The sequence below is a fragment of the Scylla paramamosain genome, unplaced genomic scaffold (assembly GCF_035594125.1).
Source record: "Scylla paramamosain isolate STU-SP2022 unplaced genomic scaffold, ASM3559412v1 Contig1, whole genome shotgun sequence".
Classification (NCBI taxonomy): Eukaryota; Metazoa; Arthropoda; class Malacostraca; order Decapoda; family Portunidae; genus Scylla; species Scylla paramamosain.
Window position 1 is genome coordinate 648,970 of NW_026973666.1, and position 26,031 is coordinate 675,000.

At 40.0% G+C, this 26,031-nt stretch overlaps 1 protein-coding gene across 8 annotated transcripts in view; it reads right to left on the bottom strand.

Moving 5' to 3' along the window:
- The window catches only part of LOC135095828 (uncharacterized), a 61,659-nt gene extending 38,431 nt beyond the window's left edge, over positions 1-23,228 (bottom strand). The window contains exons 1-2 of one of the 8 annotated variants that reach the window (XR_010264519.1): positions 16,985-17,155; positions 1,645-1,849 (exon numbers count right to left, since the gene is read on the bottom strand). Coding sequence is in view for 2 of the 8 variants with exons in the window: in XM_063996953.1 (XP_063853023.1) it covers positions 16,985-17,026 (42 nt within the window). In the remaining 6 variants the exon portion in view is untranslated. Of the gene's footprint in view, positions 1-1,644; positions 1,850-16,984; positions 17,244-22,684 lie in introns of those variants that run through there. The other 7 variants (XR_010264516.1, XR_010264515.1, XR_010264518.1 and 4 more) reach the window with 7 other exon arrangements.
- Positions 23,229-26,031: the final 2,803 nt, after the last annotated feature.

The following is a 26,031-nucleotide window of genomic DNA, read 5'->3' on the forward strand; positions in this document are numbered from 1 at the left end:
CTAACAGACAAGCCATGGAAACCTCCTTAGAACACAAGATAATACTGAAATAACATTAGCATTTTCACCCAAGAGCCAGGTTGTGTTAGGTTCGGTTAAATAAGGGAAGGTTAGGTTAGGTAAGGTAAGGTAAGGTAAGGTTAAGTAAGGTTAAGTAAGGTTAAGTAATGTTAGGTTAAGTAAGGTTAGGTTTGCAAAAAAATAGTTCACTAATTTCACAGTGGGTTCTTTCACTCTGCAGATCACTTTTTGAAAAAACATCTTTTTTTTTGCCCAGAAATAAATGGTCACTGTCTCAAAATTAATAGGTTGAGAGTATTTTCATGATCCCCACCACTGTACTATGTCCAGATGCATGTGTGTTTGATTGAATCTATTTAGTAAGAGTTAATATGAATAATGTTAACTCACAAAGCCTACAGAAGATTATGTGACTTATTTTCCCTTTTGACCTTTCTTTTTGAACTGGCACCTTAGTGGGCCTTTTATTTCACTCTTTTTGTCACCCCTTACCAGCGTCCCTCTTATATATATATATATATATATATATATATATATATATATATATATATATATATATATATATATATATATATATATATATATATATATATATATATATATATATATATATATATAAAAGGATATTCAAATTACCTTGCCCGCATTCATATTCCTTCTATTTAAATGTAGTGTGTCCAGAATATCTTGTAATATCTATTTCTCTCCATTAAATCCAATTGTTATTCCCTCTCTTCACATCAAAAAGAAAAAAAGTGTATATTTCTCGCAATGCAATAGATTCTTAACATTGACAAATATATTTCAGATCTAAAATACTATATGTGAAGATTTCCACTCACCACACATATCAATGTCTCATCTTCATACATTTTAGGAATACTTTTGCTGTTGCCTTAGACATATTAAAAGCTTTTGATGCATTCTGTCACAAGGATTTGATTTCCAAACTGCCCTCAAATGGCTTCCATCCTTCTCTCTTTAACTTCATCTGAAATTTCCTTTCTGACTATTCTATTGCTGCTGTGGTAGACAGTCACTGTTCTTCTCCTAAATCTATTAACAGTGGTTCTGTCCTGCCACCCACTCTCAGGACAGGGTTCTGTCCTGTCACCCACTCTCTTCCTATTATGCATCAATGATCTTCTAAACCAAACTTCTTGTCTTATCCACTCCTACACTTATGATACTGTTACTGCCAACAGTGGTGCTGGCAGTTATGGAAATAACAATGGAAGAACAAACAAATATGTATGCTAAATAACATGTTCTGTGTTATGAGAGTTGAAGTGAACTAGAGTATTAAGTTCTGGTGCTATGAAAGTTAAGTAAATGAGAGAAATGTAATCACCAGCTGTGTCACCTTACAAGGTTCTGTGAGGCTGGTGGTGAGAGACTAATATGAAGCATGGGTAACACTAAGGAAACAGAGTTAGAGTAGAGGTTAAGGAAACTGAATTCATTATAGTAGTTAATTGCAGTAGTGAAGATGTGTGAGAGGAACTAGCTGTGGAGAGCTTAGCTGTAGAGAGGTTGTGAGGATTGTGTTTACATGGTAAAGTTGATGACATGGCGTGTAGGGTAGATAAGACACAGAGGGATCTCTGTAGAGGAATAGGTTACCTGGGATCTATCGCTGACTTAAGGGTAAGATGGGCAGGCATGAGGCACCGAGGAGCAGCAGGGACGAAGCCCGGAGGGACAGATCCCTTTGTACCACTACTGCGTACAGGTGACTACTTCAGGAAAGATCAGACCACTACAATACAGAGGCAGGTGTTGCTTGGTGACGGGCCTCCTCAAGACCCCAAACACGTGAGTTCCACATCTGTATTGCAAGGGGTCAGGTCAATTGCCCTAGTTGTCATAATCCATGATAAGTGATGCATTATACTGATACAGTACTTAATGGTTAGTAGTGCTACACACATCTTATGTCTATTATGTATGTCTTCAGGTTTGACCAAATGCAATAAACGATTAGTGTCACCGTGTGGGTTTAAAATCATTTAGCTGCTTTCAGGCAGCTACAGATACCACCCTGCACTTTTCCACATCTTTTCATAGAGGTCTAACTCTTAAGGAAGTAAACAGTTCATGCAGGGAAGCTACAGAACATCTGACTTTTGATCTCTCTAAAATTTCTGATTGGGGCAGAGCAAACTTAGTATTGTTCAATGGCTCAAAAATTCAATTCCTTCATCCATCAGCTCGACACAACCCTCCAGACAATTATCCCCTCTTCTACATTGAAAATTCTTGGTCTGTCCTTTACTTATAATCTAAACTGGAAACTTCACATCTCATCTCTTGCTAAAACAGCTTCTATGAAGTTAGGCGTTCTGAGTCACCTCTGCCAGTTTTTCTCACCCTTCTAGCTGCTTACTCTGTACAAGGTCCTTATCTGTCCATGTAAGAAGCATGCTTCACATGTATGGTGGGGCTTCCACTCATACCACTCTTCTAGACAGGGTGGAATCAAAAGCTTTTCCTCTCATCAATCTCCTCTCCTCTAACTGACAGTCTTCAGCCTCTTTCTCACCGCCACAATGCTGCATCTCTTGCTATCTTCTACCACTATTTTCATGGCACCTGCACTTCTGATCTTGTTAACTGCATGACTTCCCTCCTCCCATATTCTTGCTACACAAGACTTTCTTCTTTCTCTCACCCCTGTTCTGTCCACCTCTAATACAAGGGTTAAGCAGTATTCTCAATCATTTATCCCTTTCTCTGGTAAACTCTGGAACTCCCTCCCTGCTTCTGTATTTCCACCTTCCTGTGACTTGAACTCCTTCAAGAGGGAGGTTTAAAGACACTTATCTTTCAATTTTTGACTACTGCTTTGGACCCTATTCAGGGACCAGCATTACAGTGGGCCTTTTTTATTGGATTTTTGTTGCCCTTGGCTGGTGCCCCTCCTACATAAAAAAGAATCCTTTACTATTTGATTATCCAATCAGGCTTAACTTTGGAAACTTGCTCTCAGATGGGCTTTTTTTCTCACACTTCTACACTTACAAAAAAAAAAAAAAATCACTATTAATAACATACACAGACAACAATGGTAAATACTGATAGTTAATGAATTTCAAGAAACAAGCCAAAAATGCAGTCTGCCTCACAAAGTTTGAGTCCTTTAAGTCAGATATGTACTAAGAGGGTCACTTTCAACAGGAGGGATGCATAGAGCAAGGAAGGGGAGGGGAGGACCTGTGTAGAGTGAGCAAGGGGAGGGGAAGACCTGTGTAGAGCAAGGAAGGGGAGGGGAGAGTCACTGTGCATAATCTATTCAGGCACCATGATAAAGAAGAGAGATTAACACTATACATCCTCCATTGTCCAGCAGTCAGGCAGGTTCATGTCTTCCTACACAGAGACCTCACATACAGGCAATGGCTGGATTTACATGCATGGCAGGAGGCTGCCAAGGGAGAGAGGGGATCAAGTGATTCCCAGAATACTGAGGTAACATCAGCCACAGGAGTGTCCCAGTCTGGCAATGATTTTTTCTCAACTTAGCAGTTAAGTTCCTCAGTGCTGATGATGGTTTTTCCTCTTTGTATATTGCTCACATTAATGTTAATTCAATTGTTAATAAAACTAATTATGTGCATTCTTTTGTATAGGATTATAATATTTCAGTCTTGGGTATTAGTGAATCTGAGTTGCTTCCCTCCACTCCTAGTTCATTTGTGGATATTCCTAATTATGTAATGTTAAGGAAAGATGTTCTCAGTAATGTACCTAAACATGGTGTGTGTATGTAGCTGAGATCAGACCTCAATTACTCTGAAGTAAGTGTACAATTACCTACTGTGGTAACAGCTTATCTCCCTCATCACAATGTATACATTGTTACAACATACCATCCACCTTCTAATTCTTATGTTGATGATGATTAACTTATTAATTTTCTCTATCATTTTTGTTTGGTTAAGGATGTTATTTTGTTTGGCAATTTTAATTTACCATCAATTCACAGGGATGGGGGTTTGCCTCGTTATGGGCTAACAATCAGAGACCACCACTTCTATGATTGTTTTTCACTCTTGGACTTGCAGTGGGTTACTGAACCAACATTTCTGACATCGAGCAATATACTAGGTCTTATGTTGACTAGTAAAGGTGATAGAGTAGGGAAGGTTCAGGTACTTCCCCCTTTCTCTAACTGTGGACATAGCCCAGTATTGTGTTGTTACATCTCTCAGGTAATTTCAGGTTCTAGGGAATCAGGCAGACACAGACTGTGGCATAAGGGTAAGTACAATAAGATTAGTAGTCATCTGTCTACTATTGACTGGGATTATGAATTTTTCACCTCAATGTGGATGACACGTTCTCTCGTTTTTATAATATCCTGTTGATTGATTTGATTGATACATATGTCCCCTCTACTGAAATAAAGACAGATACAAAATCCCCTAAATGGAATGCCCAACCCCCACAGTCACTGAGGAGGAGGTGGGAGTTATTATGGACACAATATAAATTAAGCCGTTCTTGATTAGGAAGAAACTTTCATGAGGCTACTGCTGCACTGAGACTCTATCTAGATATTAATCATCAGTTAAGGATTTTTGTCACTAAGAAACAGGCAGAGTGTGAAGCTTCCCTAGTTGATAGTCTCTCACACTACACAAAAATGTTCCATTCATATATATGCCACAAGAAGGTGGATACACCTAGAGTGGGTCCACTTAAGTCAGGTAATGGAAGTGTTGTTAAGGATGTTGAGGGCATGACTAATATTTTTGCTGCAGCATTTTCCACTACATATGTTCAAGAGGTTCCTGATCATCCTGAGCCACACCAAACTTTTGATAGGAATATTGGGCATATTGACATCTCTGTGGATTCAGTTAAGGCTGTACTCTCTGTTCTTGATGTCTCATCTTCAATGGCACCTGATAAGATTCACCCATGCTTATTGAAATCACGTACAAATGAAGTTATATATGCTTTATCCCTTATTTTCAAAGCTTTTTATAACTTCTGCTACCTGCCTTCCATATGGAAGAGGTGCTTGATTGTTCAAATTTATAAAAAAAAGGGATTAGGCACGACCCTTTAATTTACAGACCTGTATCTTTGACATCAGTCTGTGGAAAGTCATTTGAACAGATTTTGTGCAAAATTATTTGATTATACCACCAGTAATGACTTGTAATGTAATGACCAGTTCAGCTTTTGCCCAGGAAGGTCTACTCATTGATGTACAATGTCTCCAGTGCACTAGATCAAGATTGATTGAAGATTGATCTCATTTTTTTTTACTTTTCCAAGGCTTTTGACACGGTATGCCATAGTGTTGTATCAGAGAAACTAAGTAATCTGGGTATCACGGGCAACCTTTTGGGTTGGATCAGAGAATTTTTGACCAACAGAGTGATGAATGTGGTAGTGGATTATAAATTGAGTCACCCTTGTAATGTAGTGAGTGAGGTACCACAGGGCTCTGTTCTTGGTCCATTGCTTTTCCTTACATTAAATTAATTTTCTCACTAATAATATCAAATAAAGTACAAAAATTTTTGCTGATGACCTAAAATTATGTATCACAGTTAAGACAAACTCTCCACATTCTCTTGTGCAAGATATGACTACTTGTCAAACTCTTCTTTATAAAGTGGCATCCTCTTGGGGATTGTCCATGAATACCAATAAATGTGTAGTATTATGATTCAGTAGACGGCCTGTGGATTGGTCAACTTCACCAGTCTCTGGCTTATACTATATGAATAACACCCCAATTCCAGTTAAGAATTCAACAATTGATCTTGGAGTAACTCATCTCTTAAATTTCATCAGCAAATAGTTAATATCGTTCAGAAAGCAGGTGGCAAGGCTCAAAACTTACTTCAATCTACTGTTAATCAAGAGGCATCTTTCCTTATGCCTATTTATATAGCACACTTATGGCCCCTACTGGAATACTGCTCATCTCTGTGGAATTTGGGATAACAGATCTAAGGCTGCTGTTCAGAGACAATGGACAAAGAACATTCAAGGCATGGAACACCTGGATTACTTCCAAAGATTGAAAGCTTTGGATTTATACTCAGTTCACGGTAGACTGCTGTGCCATAACATGGTCCTGTAACCCAACATTAGATACCACAATTGCTCAAGTGAGAACACAATTAGATATATGCAAACGGTTCTTCAGTGTCAAAGAAATTACACTTTGGAACTCTCTTCTCCAGAAAGTTGTTTTAGCCAAAACAGTATCTAGTTTCAAGGCATTCCCTTCTGCTCATTTTGGCGACTGTCTATTTGAATTTGTTTTTGTTTTTTTTCTGCTGCTGCTGCTGCACATGATGCACTATCCAACTAACTGTGAAATATTTGTAAAGAACACAGCACATACATAATATTGACGGACTGGTGCATCAGCAGAGTGCAGATTCTGCTGAGCACCTGGAAGCCCACCAGGTGAGAGAAACAGGTGAGAGCCAGCATAATGTGTTTGGATGTGCCTGTTGACTGCAAAACAACACCCTACAGTGTTTGTGATGGTTAAACTGCACTGCCAGAACAACAACCTGACTTGACTTACAGACAACCCCACACATCCTTAACCCTATACTCTGCAGCATGGGTCAAAAATGACCCATTCTAGCTGATTTTCCCAAAACAAAATTCTAAGCAAGAGAGAGAGAGTTTTAGAAAATTATTCTATGTCATTCAAAATTTTATAAGGAATAACTGTGTAAAAAAAAAAAAATTGGTCTAATCTATGATATTTTATACTTTTCTTTCAATCACTCGCAAAGCAATATGACAACAGATGAAAATCAGTGATCAATGAGTTTACTGCTGATGGCTACCTCCTTGCCAGCTGTGCAATAAATTTACCTGTGTGTCTTTTTTTTTTTTTTATGTGTGTGTGTGTGTGTGTGTGTGTGTGTGTGTGTGTGTGTGTGTGTGTGTGTGTGTGTGTGTGTGTGTGTGTGTGTGTGTGTGTGTGTGTGTGTTTTGTTACTACAATCTGAGAGGTTGGGTGAGTGAGTGGCTACATTGGAAGCAATTTCAGGTAGGAGTTGCCATGGCAATGGACTTCCACCCTCCACTCCACCACCTACCCTGCCACCCCACCCACATCACCTGTTTTACTGGACACTGATTTCAAGGTCATGACTGACAAGTTCATCACTAAATCTCTGTATACTCGTACATACTACTCAGGAAACTAGAAGATAAAGGAGAGAGAGAGAGAGAGAGAGAGAGAGAGAGAGAGAGAGAGAGAGAGAGAGAGAGAGAGAGAGAGAGAGAGAGAGAGAGAGAGAGAGAGAGAGAGAGAGAGAGAGAGAGAGAGAGAGAGAGAGAGAGAGAGAGAGAGAGAGAGAGAGAGAGAGAGAGAGAGAGAGAGAGAGAGAGAAAGTAGGCAGCAGCCAATCAGGAGTTAGCCACTCATGACATCACAACAGTGGGTTGGGGAGGGCCAGGGAGGCTGGCTAGCTACCCTCCACAAAATAAATTTCCATAATGATATTTAGGAAAACTAAGCCTACCGTGGTGTTCACGAGACATTGCTGCTAATCAAGAACACGACTGAATTACCAATTCAAAGGAAATCACTCCTCTCCTTGTCTCCCTGCACTCCCTTGTTACATGGGCAAGCTTTACGTTATTGTCACTTATCAGCACCTCCATATTATTGTATTGTTACATGTCACATATCAATAGAATAACAAAATCTGCTGATTCTGAGACAGTGACTGATAATTCAATGCCAGCAACATTACAAGAATGATAAGAAGTTGAAGAAATGGAAAGAAAATGTTTACTCATTTTTATTTATTTATTTATTTTTCATATTTTACACATAGTCTATTGTAACCAATTTATAGTCTAGAGATGCAGCAATTTTTTTTTTTTTTTCTTAACTCAATGGTAGGTTCAGGTTTCTTAATCATCATCTGGTAGCTTGATGAAACCAGACATAACCATGAGATGTCCAACTTCCTCTCTTCATCTGCATAACATCATTCAGGGGTGGCTGCTGCTGTTTTCGTGTGGTGTACGTGTATCTGCATGTGTGTGTGTATGTGCAGAATATATCCATCTGATGTGAAAGACTGATAATGATGTGGAGAAAGCAGATATGAGCAAAGGTGTTAGGAAAAATCATGGCCAACATTGCATGTAACAATATGTACTACACTTTAGGTAATTGGACGGAATGGCACTGTGCAATATGTTGGGGCCTTTTGCCGTGAGGCAATCCATAGAATATTGTTCATCTATTTATGCTTACTTGTATTTAATACATGACTCCCTGATCAGGAAGAGTGAAAATCCAGGAAAAGTGCAGACAACAGGGTTAAGACCTGTCCAAATCAGGAAACATTAATTAGAAACAGGGATCCCCTCAGGACCCTCCTCAGGATCCCCCTAAGCGGAGGTGCCTCTATCATTTTGCCTCTGCCAGTTGGGGAGACCTGAGAAGATATTTTGCTGATTTCCTTAGAATGACTACTCCTTCTGTGACAGAGACCCACCTCTTGTGCTGAGCACATAACAGAGGTGATAGTGTCTGGCATGGAAGTGTACATTCCTCACTCTTTTCTCGACTTAAACGTTCCAAACCTTGGTTTAACACAGCTTGTTCTTGTGCTATACATGACAGAGAGGTGGCCTACAAAAGGTACTTAGGCCTTCCAACAACAGAATCTCATGCACTTTATATTTCTGCCCAGGACCATGCCAAGTCTTTTCTCCAACTAGTCAAAAACTCCTTCATTAATAGAAAGTGTCAAAATTTTTCAAGATCTAACTCCTCTCGTGACTTCTGGCATCTAGCCAAAAACATCTCCAATAACTTTGCTTCTTCTTCTTTCCCTCCTTTTATTTCAACCAGATGGCACCACTGCTATCACATCTATCTCTAAAGCTGAACTCTTTGCTCAAACCTTTGTTAAAAACTCTACCTTGGACAATTCAGGGCTTGTTCTTCCCTCTCCTCCACCCTCTGACTACTTCATGCTACTTATTAAAATTCTTTGCAATGATGTTTTCCGTGTCCTTAATGGCCTAAACAAACGGAAGGCTTATGGACCTGATGGGGTCCCTCCTATTGTTCTCCAAAACTGTGCCTCCGTGCTTGCACCTTGCCTAGTCAAACTCTTTCAACTTTGTCCATCAACATCTACCTTTCCTTCTTGCTGAAAGTTTGCCCACATTCAACCTGTTCCTAAAAAGGGTGACCGTTCTAATCCCTCAAGCTACCATCCTATTGCTTTAATTTCCTGCTTATCTAAAGTTTTTGAATCTATCCTCAACAGGAAGATTCTTAAACATCTATCACTTCACAACCTTCTATCTGATCGGGTTCCACCAAGGCTGCTCTACTGGTGATCTTCTGGCTTTCCTTACTGAGTCTTGGTCATCCACTTTAAGAGATTTTGGTGAAATTTTTGCTGTTGCCTGAGACATATCAAAAGCTTTTTGATAGAGTCTGGCACAAAGCTTTGATTTCCAAACTACCATCCTACAGCTTCTATCCTTCTCTCTGTAACTTCATCTCAAGTTTCCTTTCTGACCGTTCTATTGCTGCTGTGGTAGACAGTCACTGTTCTTCTCCTAAATCTATTAACAGTGGTGTTCCTCAGGATTCTGTCCTGTCACCCACTCTCTTCCTATTATTTATAAGTGATCTTTTAAACCAAACTTCTTGTCCTATCCACTCCTACGCTGATGATACCACCCTGCACTTTTCCACATCTTTTCACAGACATCCAACCCTTCAGTAAGTAAACAGTTTATGCATCAAAGCCACAGAATGCCTGACTTCTGATCTCTCTAAAATTTCTGATTGGGGCAGAGCAAACTTAGTATTATTCAATGCCTCAAAAACTCAATTCCTCCATCTATCAACTCAACACAAGCTTCCAGACAACTATCCCCTCTTCTTCAATGACACTCAACTGTCCCCCTCTTCTACACTGAACATCCTCGGTCTGTCCTTTTCTTATAATCTAAACTGGAAATTTCACATCTCATCTCTAGCTAAAACAGCTTCTATGAAGTTAGGCGTTCTGAGACATCTCCGCCAGTTTTTTCTCACCCCCCCCCAGCTGCTAACTCTGTACAAGGGCCTTATCCGTCCATGTATGGAGTATGTTTCACATGTGTGGGGGGTGGGGGGGTTCCACTCATACCACTCTTTTAGACAGGGTGGAATCAAAAGCTTTTCATCTCCTCAACTCCTCTCCTCTAATTGACTGTCTTCAGCCTCTTTCTCATCACCAGAATGTTGCATCTCTTGCTATCTTCTAATGCTATTTTCATGCTAACTGCATGCTTCCCCTCTTCCCGCAGCCTTGCTGCACAAGACTTTCCTTCTTTCTCTCATCCCTATTTTGTCCACCTCTCTAATGCAAGAGTTAATCAGTATTCCCAATCATTCATCCCATTCTCAGGTAAACTCGGGAAATCCCTTCCTGCTTCTGTATTTCCACCTTCCTATGACTTGAATTCCTTCATGAGAGAGGTTTCAAGACATTTATCCTTCAATTTTTGACCACCGCTCTGGACCCTATTCGGGGACCAGCATCTCAGTGGGCTTTTTTTTTATTAGATTTTTGCTACCATTGGCTGTTGTCCCTCCTACATAAAAAAAAAAAGGTGATTGTAAACAGTCTGCAAACAGTTTCGAAATACGGTTACCAAACTAAACATCTGTATCAGTCTTAACAATTATATATATATATATATATATATATATATATATATATATGTAGAGAGAGAGAGAGAGAGAGAGAAAGAGAGAGAGAGAGAGAAGAGGAGGAGAGAGAGAGAGAGAGGAGAGAGAGAGAGAGAGAGAGAGAGAGAGAGAGAGAGAGAGGAGAGAGAGAGAGAGAGAGAGGAGTGAGACGGGAGGAGGAGAGGAGAGAGAGAAGAGAGAGAGTGAGAGAGGAGAGAGAGAGAGAGAGAGAGAGAGAGAGAGAGGAGAGAGAGAGACCTGCCAAAACAATAATTACTCCCAGTGAGGTCTAAAGCACTGTTCAGGGGGTGCTGTGAACTTATCATTAAACCCAGCTGCGACCTCACTGAACGTTTCCCTTTGTGTCTCACAACATAAGGGGGAAGTTACAGCCTGCCCTCTACAGACAAACTCTCTTCCTCCACACAAAACTACAAGCACCTAATAACACACACACCCTTCACTCAAAAATTTTAAAAATCATCTTGGCGACTCCTACACCAGCCTCGGAGTCCCCATCTGGGGAAGGGACCATAAATGTCCCCAGGTCGGGACTGTCTTTCTGTCGACGACCCTAAGTGTCTTGACACCCCCCTCAACTTTTTCTTCATTAACTTCTGCAACATTCATGGTCTAAGATCTAATTTTCAATCTGTAGAACACCACCTCTCCTCTTCTAAACCTCATCTTCTTTTCCTCACTGAAACTCAGGTGTCTGAGGCAACTGACAGTAACCCCTTTTCTGTTCCCTTCTACTTTCTCTATCCTCATTTTCGATCCAAAGCTGGATGCTGTGTTTATGTGCACAATGACTTAACCTGCTCTCATGCCCACGCTCTTGAATCTTCCAAGTTTTCCACCATCTGGCTACGACTACAGAGTCACTCTCATACTAAATTTATCTATGCTGTATACCTCTCACCTAACTCCTCTGACTATAAGAAATTCTTTGACTACTTAACTTCCAAAGTGGAGCACATTCTGACCCTCTTCCCTTTTGCAGAGATCTCCATTCTTGGAGACTTCAATGTTCACCACCAGCTTTGGCTTTCCTCTCCCTTCACTGACCATCCTGGTGAACTAGCCTACAACTTTGCTATCCTCCATGACCTAGAGCAATTGGTGCAACACCCTACTCGTATTTCTGACCGTCTTGGAGATACGCCCAACATTCTTGACCTTTTCCTGACCTCTAATCCTTATGCTTATGCTGTCACCCTTTCTTCTCCACTGGGCTCCTCCGATCACAATCTCATATCTATATCTTGTCTTATCGCTCCAATCCCTCCTCAGGATCCCCTAAGCAAAGGTGCCTCTGGCGGTTTTGCCTCTGCTAGTTGCGGGGATCTGAGGAGGTATTTTGCTGATTTTCCTTGGAATGACTACTGCTTCCATGTCAGAGACCCGTCTTTGTGTGCTGAGCGCATAACAGAGGTGATAGTGTCTGGCATGGAGGCGTACATTCCTCACTCTTTTTCTCGTCCTAAACCTTCCAAACCTTGGTTTAACCCTTTCCTTCCGGCGCTTAAATTATCTTCCCGTTTTGTATGACGGCTAAAAATGGTAAACCTAGAAATTGTCAGAAAATTGTTTGAATACTAATAATTATTTTCTCTTTGTTATTCTGAATACAATGATGTACTTTGTAGCTCGATGTGACCTCTGAAAGTTCAGTTTATGCCTTATAAAGGATTCCTCCTCCTCCTCCCACTGTGTGATCCGTCATCCAGAAACAACCCGGAGAGCGATGACACCGCGCGCACACACACACACATACACACACACATTTTCTCTCTCTCTCTCTCTCTCATCTTGGAGGGAAAATTGTACACTTCCAATGAGAGAGAGAGAGAGAGAGAGAGAGAGAGAGAGAGAGAGAGAGAGAGAGAGAGAGATTTCATCCCTTTTCATATCAAGTTTCAGGCAAATAACATTCTCTCTCTCTCTCTCTCTCTCTCTCTCTCTCTCTCTCTCTCTCTCTCTCTCTCTCTCTCTCTCTCTCTGACAAGTTACCTTCTACCATTTTATTATAAAATCGAAGATAATGAAAAAAATTAACATGAAAGAATGATAGGTATCATCTCTCTGTTCTGACAAAACAGGTGGATCCTGTAAATCATTTTCCGAGTCCTCACTAATGTCTTCGCTTTCTTCAGCTTCTTCTTCTAAATATTCACTGTCACTGTCTTCAAACTCAGAAGCACTGCTAAATACATATGTTCTGTCCTGCTCCATGGTGAGTTATGATCTGAAATCCTTCGCTCTTATCAGGATGTCTCTTCGCACTTATCATGGTGCTTTCCACCCGGCGAGTGCTTTCCACCCGGTGGGTCGCTGGGGTTGCCAAGTGTCGCCTGGAGAAAGGGAAAATAGCTTAGTTACCGCTAAATTTCCAGAGCTAGTGACAACATTACATGTGGAAACATGCCAGACACTTCCACCCACACCATCTGACTCGAGAAACCGTGCTTGGAGCTCAAAATTGAGGCGCGAAAATTCTTGATTACGGGTATGATCGCCGTCGCTACGGACGCATTTTTGCAATCGTATATATACGATTGCCGGAAGGAAAGGGTTAACACAGCTAATTCTCATGCTATACATGACAGAGAGGTGGCCCACAAAAGGTACTTAAGCCTTCCATCACCAGAATCTCATGTACTTTATATTTCTGCCCGGAACCATGCCAAGTCTGTTCTCCAACTAGCCAAAAATTCCTTCATTAACAAAGTGTCAAAACCTTTCAAGATCTAACTCCCCTCATGACTTCTGGCATCTAGCCAAAAATATCTCCAATAACTTTGCTTCTTCTTCTTTCCCTCCGCTATTTCAACCAGATGGCACCACTGCTATCACATCTATTTCTAAAGCTGAACTCTTCGCTCAAACCTTTGCTAAAAACTCTACCTTGTACGATTCTGTGCTTGTTCCTCCCTCTCCTCCACCCTCTGACTACTTCATGCCACCTATTAAAATTCTTTGCAATGATGTTTTCCGTGCCCTCGCTGGCCTAAACCCTCGGAAGGCTTGTGGACCTGATGGGGTCCCTCCTATTGTTCTCTGAAACTGTGCCTCCATGCTTGCACCTTGCCAAGTCAAACTCTTTCAGCTCTGTCTGTCAATATCTACCTTTTCTTCTTGCTGGAAGTTTGCCTACATTCAACCTGTTCCTAAAAAGGGTGACCGTTCTAATCCCTCAAACTACCTTCCTATTGCTTTAATTTCCTGCCTATCTAAAGTTTTTTAATCTATCCTCAACAGGAAGATTCTTAAACATCTATCACTTCACAACCTTCTATCTGATTGCCAGTATGGGTTCCGTCAAGGCTGTTCTACTGGTGATCTTCTGGCTTTCCTTACTGAGTCTTGGTCATCCTCTTTTAGAGATTTTGGTGAAACTTTTGCTGTTGCCTTGGACATATCAAAAGCTTTTGATAGAGTCTGGAACAAAGCTTTGATTTCCAAACTACCCTCGTATGGCTTCTATCCTTCTCTCTGTAACTTCATCTCAAGTTTCCTTTCTGACCATTCTATTGCTGCTGTGGTAGACGGTCACTGTTCTTCTCCTAAATCTATTAACAGTGGTGTTCCTCAGGGTTCTGTCCTGTCACCCACTCTCTTCTTATTATTTATTAATGATCTTCTAAACCAAACTTCTTGTCCTATCCACTCCTACACTGATGATACCACCCTGCACTTTTCCACGTCTTTTCATAGACATCCAACCCTTCAGGAAGTAAACATTTCACGCAGGGAAGCCAAAGAACGCTTGACTTCTGATCTTTCTAAAATTTCTGATTGCGGCAGAGCAAACTTGGTATTGTTCAATGCCTCAAAAACTCAATTCCTCCATCTATCAACTCAACACAACCTTCCAGACAACTATCCCCTCTTCTTCAATGACACTCAACTGTCCCCCTCTTCTACACTGAACATCCTCGGTCTGTCCATATATATATATATATATATATATATATATATATATATATATATATATATATATATATATATATATATATATATATGTCTTGAGAGTTTGCTCAGTTCATCATCCGTTCACAAGCAGTCCAGCTCATATTACTTCAGAGAGAGAGTGCAAGATCAATCATCACATCTGTAATCAACTCTGTCTTGTACCACATGTGTACATTCTCTACATTATTAAATCAAGAACGCTCACAAATCGAGTCTTTTACTCACACACATGAACAATATCAATCACCCTACGACCTCCACGCTACCAACAATACCAAGCTCACTACCCAGTCCTCCACGCTACCAACACACCAAGCTCATCTCATCCAGCAGTAGCAAGCATCATCTCAACAGAGGCAGCAAGTATCACATCTAAGCTAAAACAGTGGTGATAAAAAATAAATAAATAAATAAATAAATAAATAAATAAAACAGTGGTGGGAACAGGTGGCCAAGACACTTTCACTCACATCCAGAAACAAGGGTGAGCACTCTTCAATCAGGAAGAGTGGTAACATCAATGCAATACAAATCTTTCATGTGTATTTGTTTCCCATCCAAAATGGAAAACAGTGTGTGTGTGTGTGTGTGTGTGTGTGTGTGTGTGTGTGTGTGTGTGTGTGTGTGTGTGTGTGTGTGTGTGTGTGTGTGTGTGTGTGTGTGTGTGTGTGTTATGTTGCTAAATGTGCATAGTCCATGTTTCTCTCTCTCTCTCTCTCTCTCTCTCTCTCTCTCTCTCTCTCTCTCTCTCTCTCTCTCTCTCTCTCTCTCTCTCCAGACAGATATATGATCATTGTGGTGTGCCTACACACACACACACACACACACACACACACACACACACACACATGCTGGGCATGATCTGATGCCATCAGACACACCCACACTGCCTGGAGGTTAGACCTACTCCCAGAGACCAGGTGCAGCTGTGGTCCCCAGAGGCCAGGGCTGACACACCGACGCCAACACCTGGCTGGGGGCAGCTGCTGCCCTCACTTACTTACCAGACACACACACACACACACACACACACACACACACACACACACACACACACACAGAGAGAGAGAGAGAGAGAGAGAGAGAGAGAGAGAGAGAGAGAGAGAGAGAGAGAGAGAGAGAGAGAGAGAGAGAGAGAGAGAGAGAGAGAGAGAGAGAGAGAGAGAGAGAGAGAGAGAGAGAGAGAGAGACACAACCTCCACGCCAACACATATCACTACTGTGCCTCATGTCCTGTGTACTCCACTTCAACTAATAAATGGCCAATAGAGAAGCTTTGGTGTCTGGTTTACCCTGGTTCATGAACACACAACAATCACTTTCACGTCACTAGACGTGCTTAGGCTCAGCGTGTGTGTGTGTGTGTGTGTGTGTGTGTGTGTGTGTGTGTGTGTGTGTGTGTGTGTGTGTGTGTGTGTGTGTTTCTCTCTCTGGCAAGAGATATAATCACTTTTACAATGCAAAACAAGCATCGTGTGTGTGTGTGTGTGTGTGTGTGTGTGTGTGTGTGTGTGTGTGTGTGTGTGTGTGTGTGTCTCTCTCTCTCTCTCTCTCTCTTATCGTGGACCACACATTGACATGGTGGCTATATGTATATGTGAGAGAGAGAGAGAGAGAGAGAGAGAGAGAGAGAGAGAGAGAGAGAGAGAGAGAGAGAGAGAGAGAGAGAGAGAGAGAGAGAGAGAGAGAGAGAGAGAGAGAGAGAGAGAGAGAGAGAGAGAGAGAGAGAGAGAGAGAGAGACTATGCACATTTAGAAACATAATATTGATCATATATCCTGTCTGGAGAGAGTTGCAGTAGTAGTAGTAGTAGTAGTAGTAGTAGTATACTCACTTGACCTGGTAACACTGCAAGGAAAATACACAACTGACAACTCAGACCTGCCAGAGGTGGTCCAGCAAGCCGGGAACCCCACGGCGACACTAGTGCCGGTTCCTTCTTCTAAAAAATTTCTCACCCATCTCTTTTTCTTCTTCCTGCCCTTCCATGAATGTATAAAAAGTGCCAAGTAAAATACAGAGGCTGCTGCAGCAACACCTATATTCAACGCAGGCAGGACGGCAACTGAGGTCTGGACAGGAAACATTGTTCGGAAACAGTTTACAAATTGTTTCCAAACTGTTTAGAAACAGTTTCTCGGAAACTGTTTGCAAACATTGTTTTCAAACAATGTTTCCTGGTGTGGGCAGGCCTCTAGAAACACGCCCACACCTCGCCTGTATAATAGTAGCTGATGTAAGAATGGGCGTAACAATATCCCGCCCTCAGCCAATACCCACCAGCCTCCGCCTCACTGCGTCGCCCACCGCCTGCAGCGCCATCCCACGCCCACACACGCCCTTCAGGTCACTACAGTACAGGGGCAAGAAACAATCACGCCCGCTTGTTGTTGTTGTTTGACGTCAGTTGCTCCGTCTCTGCATCGGGACTGTTGTTGATCTTCATCTTGGTGCTACAGGGACCGCATTCCTGAAAGCATTTCTCTCCCGAGTGTAATCAAGAGCATTTCGTCTTATCAGCTCCCGTCTACTGACTGTCTTCAGCTTCTCTGTCGCTCTTCCTCCTTCCATCTATTTGACAGTCTTCAGCATCTCTCTCTTTTGTCCCTCATTAACTCCTTTCCTTTATATATATATATATATATATATATATATATATATATATATATATATATATATATATATATATATATATATATATATATATATATATATATATATACACATATAGAAAGGGCACCGGCCAAGAGCAACAAAACTGCAATAAAAAAAAATAAAAAAAAGCCCACTGAGATGCCGGTCTTCGAACAGAGTCGAAAGCAGTAGTCAAAAATTGCACGATAAGTGTCTTGAAATCTCCCTCATGAAAGAGCTCAAGTAATAAGTGGAAATATAAAAGTAGGCAGAGAGTTCGAGTTTACCAGAGAAAGGGATGAACGACTGAGAATATTGGTTAACTCTTGCATTAGAGGGATGGAATAGGGGCGAGAGAAAGAAGAAAGTCGTGCAGTGAGGCCGCGGGAGGAAGGGAGGCATACAGTTTGCAAGCTCAGAAGACCAGTTGGCATGAAAATAGCGGTAGAAGATAGCAAGAAATGCAACATTGCTGCGATGAGAAAGAGGCTGAAGACAGTCAGAGGAGAAAAGTTGATAAGACGAAAAGCTTTTGATTCCACTTTTCTAGAAGAGCGGTATGATTCGAACTCCCTCATACATGTGAAACATACTCTAAACATGGACGGAGAAGGCCGCTGTACAGAGTCAGCAGCTTGGGGCGGGGGGGATGAGAAAAACTGGCAGAGACTCAGAACACCTAACTTCATAGAAGTTGTTTTAGCAAGAGATGAGGTGTGAAGTTTCCAGTTTAAATTATAAGCAAAGAACAGACCACGGATGTTCATTGTAGAATAAGGGGACAGTTGAGTGTCACTGAAGAAGAGGTGATAGTTGTCTGGAAGGTTGTGTCAAGTTGATAGATGGAGGAACTGAGTTTTTGAGGCATTGAACAATACTAAAAGCGTTTTCAGTAGTGGCTCAGCATATCATACAGTGTTTGATTTTCTACTGAACACGATTCGGGAGGGCCTGCGAGCAGGAAAATCCCTGTACTCTCTGCACATGTGCGAAAAGTCTCGCCTCGTGACTGGTGCAAGAAGTCTTACCTCGTGAATAGCTGCCACCTTCTCATCAGCTAACTTAACGTAACTTGACCTAATCTAACCTTACCTAACCTAACCAAATATAACCTAACTTACCAAACCTAACCTGACTAACCTAAACCTAGCATTACCTAACCAAGCCGAAATAATGTGTTATAATAAATAAGAGACCATATCCAGAAATTTGTTACAAGGTAGTTAGGTTACAGGGTAGTTAGGTTAAAGTTAAGGTTAGGTTTAGGTTAGGTTAGATTAGTTAGGTTAAGATATATTAGCTGATGAGAAGGTGGCGGCCTATCACGTGACGAGACTGTTCGGGGACTTTCCTGCGTGCAGGCCCTCCCCACGATTCACAGACGACAGGCACCACCATCCTTGGGAAAAACTGTCGTGTACATCACTCAGTTGACTTTACGTAGTAATTCTGTAAGATACAGGAAGAAGTATTGATAGGCTCTTTCATCACTTAAAGTTCTCGGTCTATTTTCTTGGGAAGAGGAGCTTTTCAGGACAGCAGTAGACAGAGCAGAGGAGAGGGATGTGAGGTGTGTGGCGGCAGCATGTGCTCGTGTTTGGAGTTCGCATGTATCAGTTCTTAGCCAACTATAATTTTCTCTTTGTTTTAGCTTCATGTCAACTATAACAGTGCAAAAAATATATATATTTCATCGCCTGCACATGATTAAGTTATGAGACGATCCAAGAAACGCACTAACATAGCTAACATACAAAAAAAAAAAAATGCTCTGGAATTAAAGTCACAGCCACGAAGTGGAGTCGGACAAAATGCCTATCGCTCAAGAAAAAAAAAAGAAAAAGAAAAAGAAAAAATGTAAAATATCACCAAAAACAGCAGCATTTTCCTTTCGTTCCCTTATGTCACTCTCAGGTTCTTTTTAATGTGAAATGACAAGAAAAGAAATATTTTTTTTTATACAGCACCAACTTTCTTGGTCTCAAAAAAAGCACTACATTCTATATTTTATTCTTCAAATATATTTCTACGGGAACTTGAATGATGTTCTGATGTTCCACTACTCACTGATTGGTTGTTTGCCTTTTGGGCCTGGAGAGGCAAACGTTCCGCGGGGCACGCATGCTTCTGTTTGCCTCGCGAGCAAATCGTTTGACTTGTCGGTGACAATACTGAAAACTCCTTAAGTTTGTTCTGCCCAAATCAGAAATTTTAGAGAGATCAGAAGTCAGGCGTTCTGTGGCTTCCTTGCGTGAACTGTTTACTTCCTGAAGAGTTGAGGTGTCTTCCTCAGTTCTACGCAAGTGCCTCGGAAACAAACATTTTCAGACATTCCTTTCGCGCAGGTATCGTGGGAGCTTCGGGACCTTACAACTACCCCCGGGCCGCAAGCTTTCTAAGGGCTTACAAGAATCGTGGGCTGGCAGTAGGGCGCACCGAAAGACAGCCACTCGCGGACAGCGATGCAAACATGTTAGGTGAAAACAAGCCGTTGTGCATGTATTGTTTTCAATAAAATCTCGAATTACAGAATTATTTGCATGCGGAAACCATTATTAAAACTGTGTAGCGTGATTTGTTTCAAATCAAGTGAACAGTAACATGTGCTTACTATGTACGTGGAACAGTCAGATCTTCCAGCGGCATGCGACATTCTGGCAGGGCAGGTACAGGTGTCTGAATGGCCTTCCTGTCTTGGGCCACGACTTCCAGCACATCACTGTGTTCAGGTACAATGCATGATGCAGTGTGAGGTCATGGCTGATACAACCAAATCACGCTAAAATGTTCTGCAGAGTGGCTTGTATTTGCACACGTGATGAAACAGGACAGGTCTGAAGAAGCATTACACGGGATAGAACGTTCCCTTAACATGGCTGAATCTGAACAGCGGGGCAAGGGACCTCGCTCTCACCCCTATGAATGACCTGTGACCTGGACAACTGCTAGACCTGCTCCCTACATCACAATTTCCCCTTGCTCCATAATCACTATTAATAGGGGATATTTCGTTATATTATAATACTTGCAGTCTGTCTAGACAGACTAGGATAATAAATAAGGATACATAAGAGATGGAACGCATCCAAAAGGCAGGAAAGAGTGAAAATACCAGCAAAGAGAGACTTTGACATTTCATTTCATAGCTGCCGTATGTACAGCACCATGCAGCAAGCTTTACTAATCATATTTGGCCAACATCAGACATCATTTGACCCGGAATGTCTTAACCAGGCTACGGCATATTACTATATACCTCTTATTTAAATGTAACAATCTATAAACAAGAATAACCAGTGTGTCAACCTGTCTCTTTCCTTCGATCAGAAAAAAAAAAATCGGTCCTCCACGATTACTTTTATTCAACTGAAAAAAAAAAAACGCTCGATGGCTTCCTGCACCAACCTTCATGCTCTTGTGTTCTTATTGCTCCAGAGAACACGAACTGATACATTACGAAACATTTCGAACTAAGTGAATGTAACTTAAGCACAGAAACACACGTCGAAGCAGTGGCAGTAAACAAAACTTTCAATAAAGATTATATATATATATATATATATATATATATATATATATATATATATATATATATATATATATATATATATATATATATATATATATTTATATTAGAATCACCAGCTTACACTTCATGTTAGGGATCAGTGGTCACCTCGCCAGGTTGAGAGAGGCGTGACGGCAGTGCTGGCCAGTTTTCATCCGGGAACAGTTTGCCTTTTTTTTTTTTTCGTAATTATGACTTGTTTGTTTTAATTTGGTTGGGAATTATTTTTTTCTTCGTAGTATTAATTAAGACAATCCTGGATATATGAAGCAACACCATCAAATGCAGAAATGAACACAGTGATGCGAGTTAAACAGTAAGTGAAAGATAAATGATAAATAAAATAAAAGATAAAAGGGGATTGACAATAACTATAATAGTAATAATTACAGCAATGTCGTAATGCATGAAATTAATATTAATGAAATCTTTCTGTATGTTTGAATGCTAAAAAAAAAAAAAAAAAAAAAAAAAACTATTTTTTTCTCTCACCACTAAACTGACAAACGATACCTATAAAATAAGATGGCATAAAATAAACACATATTATCTAACTAATAATAATAAAACCTTTCTATAAACCCAAGTGATGAGATGCATTTTCTAAGAGCATTGAGGTTCACTTGACTGTTGGGAGCCACGAGCCCAATACATCAAAACGAAAGGGACGTGTACAGTGTTTAATTCTCGCCGCGTGGGATGGAAATAAGACAGCGGAAGTGACTGTTGAAGGTTTGAGGAGTGTGTGGAGCAAGAGTGGAGGAAATATACAGACGATGACTGGAGATACAGAGAGATAATGCATGTGGTGAGGTCTTCCTTCCACGTCCATTGCAGACTGAAGGTATTCACGCATTGTAACTATTGTTGTTATGAAGGAATGTAGTAGTAGTATTGAAGGTATTTTTTATTATTATTATTACTATTGTTATTATTATTATTATCATTATTATTATTATTATTATTATTATTATTATTATTATTATTATTATTATTATTATTATTATTATTATTATTATTATTTTCATCACCACTACCGCCCTAATCATCATCATCATCATCATCAACCCTCATGCACTCCCACCACAACTATTTTCTATCGTTTATTTCACGCTAACTGCTCTTTCTGATCTTATTAATTGCATGCCTCCCCTCCTCCAGCTGCATAACACTTCCAAAACTTTCTACTTTCTCTTACCTCTATTCTGTCCACGTCCCTAATGCAAGAGTTGACCAGTATTATCAACCTTTCACCCTTTTTGCTGGTAAACTCTGGAACTCCTTGCCTGCTTTTGTATTTCCTCTGGTAAATTGATGTAAGTATACCCGTCTAACATTTTTTTTTGACGAAACTATATTTTTCTGGTAGATTATGTGATGTGCTTTAAATTAATCGCGTAACTGTTTTCGCTGCAAGTCAACGTTTTTTTTTTTTTTTTTGCTTCAACACCCCCTCCACACACACGTAAACTAATGATTTGCAACGAAAACAAGCAGAGACCCACTAAAAAACACCAAAATCTACCAGAAAAATGTAGCTTCGTCTCCATGTATGACTGAAAAAAAAAAGAAAAACGAAGCTTAACTAAATCTAATTACACCTAACCTAACTAGACCTATGCTAACTAAACCTTATTTAACCTAAGCCTAACCTAACTAAAACCTAACCTAACTAAACCTAACTAACCCTAACCTAACTAAGCCTAACTAAGCCTAACCTAACTAAACCTAACCTAAGCTTAACCTAACTAAACCTAATCTAACCTAACTAAACTTACCTTATTGGTCTTCTGGTATTTCATCATTGAAGTCCTCAGTGGGAAGAACAGGAGCTGGTTAAGCTTCGTTATTGCTGTGAAATTCTCTTATCGCCTCGAAGGAACCGGACCCCAGCCACCGCACTGAGCCACCTTCCAACACTAACTCAAAGTCAAGCTCTTCCCTCCCCACCTTGCAGAATACAGTCCGTCTCTTGGCTGATTTTTTTGAAATATTTTTTTTGATTGGCCGAGACATTGTTTCACGCACGAGCCAATGAAATTCCCTCCTCTAGCCCTCTTTCCTCCCACTCTTCACTCCCCTTCCTCCTGACACTGCCTGCAGACCATCATGGCGCGAGGTAACTTGGGTACGCGGAGGAAACAATACATTTGATAAGAATTATCAATTTGCTGTTATAAAGATATACACCACTGTGTTGTATGTGACTCGAGTACTTCACTGAGAACAATGATTTTTTTCTTTCTCTTTCTTTTATCTTTCTTTCTTTGTTTTTTTTTTTTTTTTTTTTGCCGTGAGCCGGGTGCACTTATATAATATTGCCTTTCCTCCTTCCTGTGACTTCAACTGCTTCAAGAGGGAGGTTTTAAGACCCACAGATTTTTGGATGATTTTTTTTTTATTACACTCTCTGGGGACTGGCACCTCAGTGGGCCTTTTTTTTTTTTTTGTGTGTGTGTGTGTGTGTGTGTGTGTGTAGCTTTTTGTTACCCTGGGCCAGAGTCGAGGTTACATAAAAAGGTCTTTGTAATGGCAACTGTTGAGGAAAAGATGGAAAATAGAGGATAATATTGATGTAACATTAGCGTCTTCATCTGAGGGCTAGGTTAGGTTAGGTGAAGTTAGGTGAGGTTAGGTTAGGTGAGGTTAGGTTAAGTTAGGTTAGGGTAGGTTAAGTTAGGTTAGGTTAGGTGAGTTTAGGTTAAGCTAGATGAGGTTAGGTTAGGTTATAAGTTAGGTTAGGTTAGGTGAGGTTAGGTTAAGTTAGGTTAGGTGAGGTTAGGTTAGATTAGATGAGGTTAGATGAGATTTATATAGGTGCATTTAGGTCGTTAATTTCACTAACTTTTTTTAATGTAAGAGGGTCACGGGCCAAGAAAAAAAAAAGAAAGAAAAGAAAAGAAAAATTCCATTGAAGTGCCTGTCCCAAAAGAAATGTCAAGAGAATAATAAAAAAAATTGAAGTATACGTGTCTCGAAACCTCCCGATTTGAAAATCTGTCATACTTTGCCCAAAAAATATACATTGTCTGAAAAATTAGTAGGCAAAGGTTACGTTCATAATACCATAGGGTGATACTGAAGTAACGTCAGCGTCTTCATCTGAAGGCTGGGTTAGGCTAGTTTTAAGTTAGGTTTAACCCTTTCACTGCGATATGAAACAACAGCATGAGAGGAAATGCATGAAATTTCTATAAGCACTTGCATGAAGAGAGGGACTAAATACAATAGATTTTGCAATTTCTACCCAGTTTAAAGATTGGCTGTAGAACAAGTATAGATGTCTCAGAGTGACAGGCAATTAAGAATATATGTGCCAATTAGCAGCCAAGGGGCTAAACAGGTAGCAAACAGTCTCCACCACACCACTGTTCACTGTTTATCGCGGCGTAGACAGTGTTGCCACGTGCCCTCAGCAAATTTGAACATTCAGATACCAATCCTCTTGATTTGTATCACTTCACTTTTGACTGATTAATCCCATTTCCTTTCAAGTTTTCGTGTTTTTAGTGATTCTTAATGTTTTACCCTACCAAACTGTATTGCTAACATTGTTTTAGCCTGTTATCTTAGCTGTTTTAAACGTGACCGCGATCTAGAGGCGCCTTAGCTTTCATATCAGCCAATCAGAAGCCTCAGCCGTGCCGCGGCCTGATATGTTATGATAGGATGTTTAAGTGAGTTAATTTTCGTTTCTTATATTATTATCATTATTACTATATGTATTATATATATATATATATATATATATATATATATATATATATATATATATATATATATATATATATATATATATATATATATATATATATATATATATATATATATATATATATATATATATATATATATATATATATATATATATATATATATATATATATATATATATATATATATATATATATATATATATATATATATATATATATATTCTATTTATTTATTTTATTTTTTTTTTTTTTTTATCAACTGTGACGTTATTTTGTCTGTGGGCCTTTGCTGTTTTCCCGCACGCCTAGTCACAGCTTGCTCCGTAATGCAACCGTTTTTTTCTTTGCGTTTCCTTTTACTCCTTGGAAACACCTGAACAATAGTGACAGTGGGATTTTGACGCTCCTTCCACGTATTTTACGTGGACCTTAAGAGTACGTGATTAGCTGCTTTACTAAAATTGTACCTACTTTTTTTTTTTTTTTTCTTTTCATGATTGGCAATATATATATATATATATATATATATATATATATATATATATATATATATATATATATATATATATATATATATATTTTTTTTTTTTTTTTTCTGTACAGTGTATTCTTACGAGTACCTATTTATGGATCACCAGAAACACTTATGCGTCAGATCTCTACCCCATTTGAAACGCTGTAGTTGAAGTTACACGTTTTTTCGTGTTTATTTATTTATTTATTTATTTATTTATTCATTTATTTCTGACTGATTCACATTTTCACATAATCAGCATTAAAAACAGTCTTCAGAACATGGTTAATCATCTCTGAAAATAGTCGTGATCTCTCTCTCTCTCTCTCTCTCTCTCTCTCTCTATGGGTGCTTGATGTGTGGGTGTGGCAACAGTGGTGCGTCTACTAATCCCCTTTCATCCGGTGAAGGCTCCTTGACACCGCTCCCACACCACCGCCACAGCTGCCTTCCTGATACTACCACTGTTATTTGTCAAACCTGACGCACACACAGAGCACTACGAAACTCCCTTCACAATCAACAGCAGTAGTAGTAGTAGTGATAGTAGTAGTAGCAGTGGTAGTAGTAGTAGTAGTAGCAGTAGTAGTAGTATGATTAGCTGTCTGAGTGATTGAAGGAAATAAAGAAATGAAGGGAGGAAGGAACGAATGAACGAATAAATGAAAAAAAGAAAGAAAGAATGAATGAAAGAAAGTAAGCCAAAAATAAAGGAAGGAAAAGTAAGAAATCTGAAATCTGAAATCTCTCTCTCTCTCTCTGAGAGAGAGAGAGAGAGAGAGAGAGAGAGAGAGAGAGAGAGAGAGAGAGAGAGAGAGAGAGAGAGAGAGAGAGAGAGAGAGAGAGAGAGATGCACGTACTAATGTGAACTCTAATGTAGTATAAGAAATGCTTA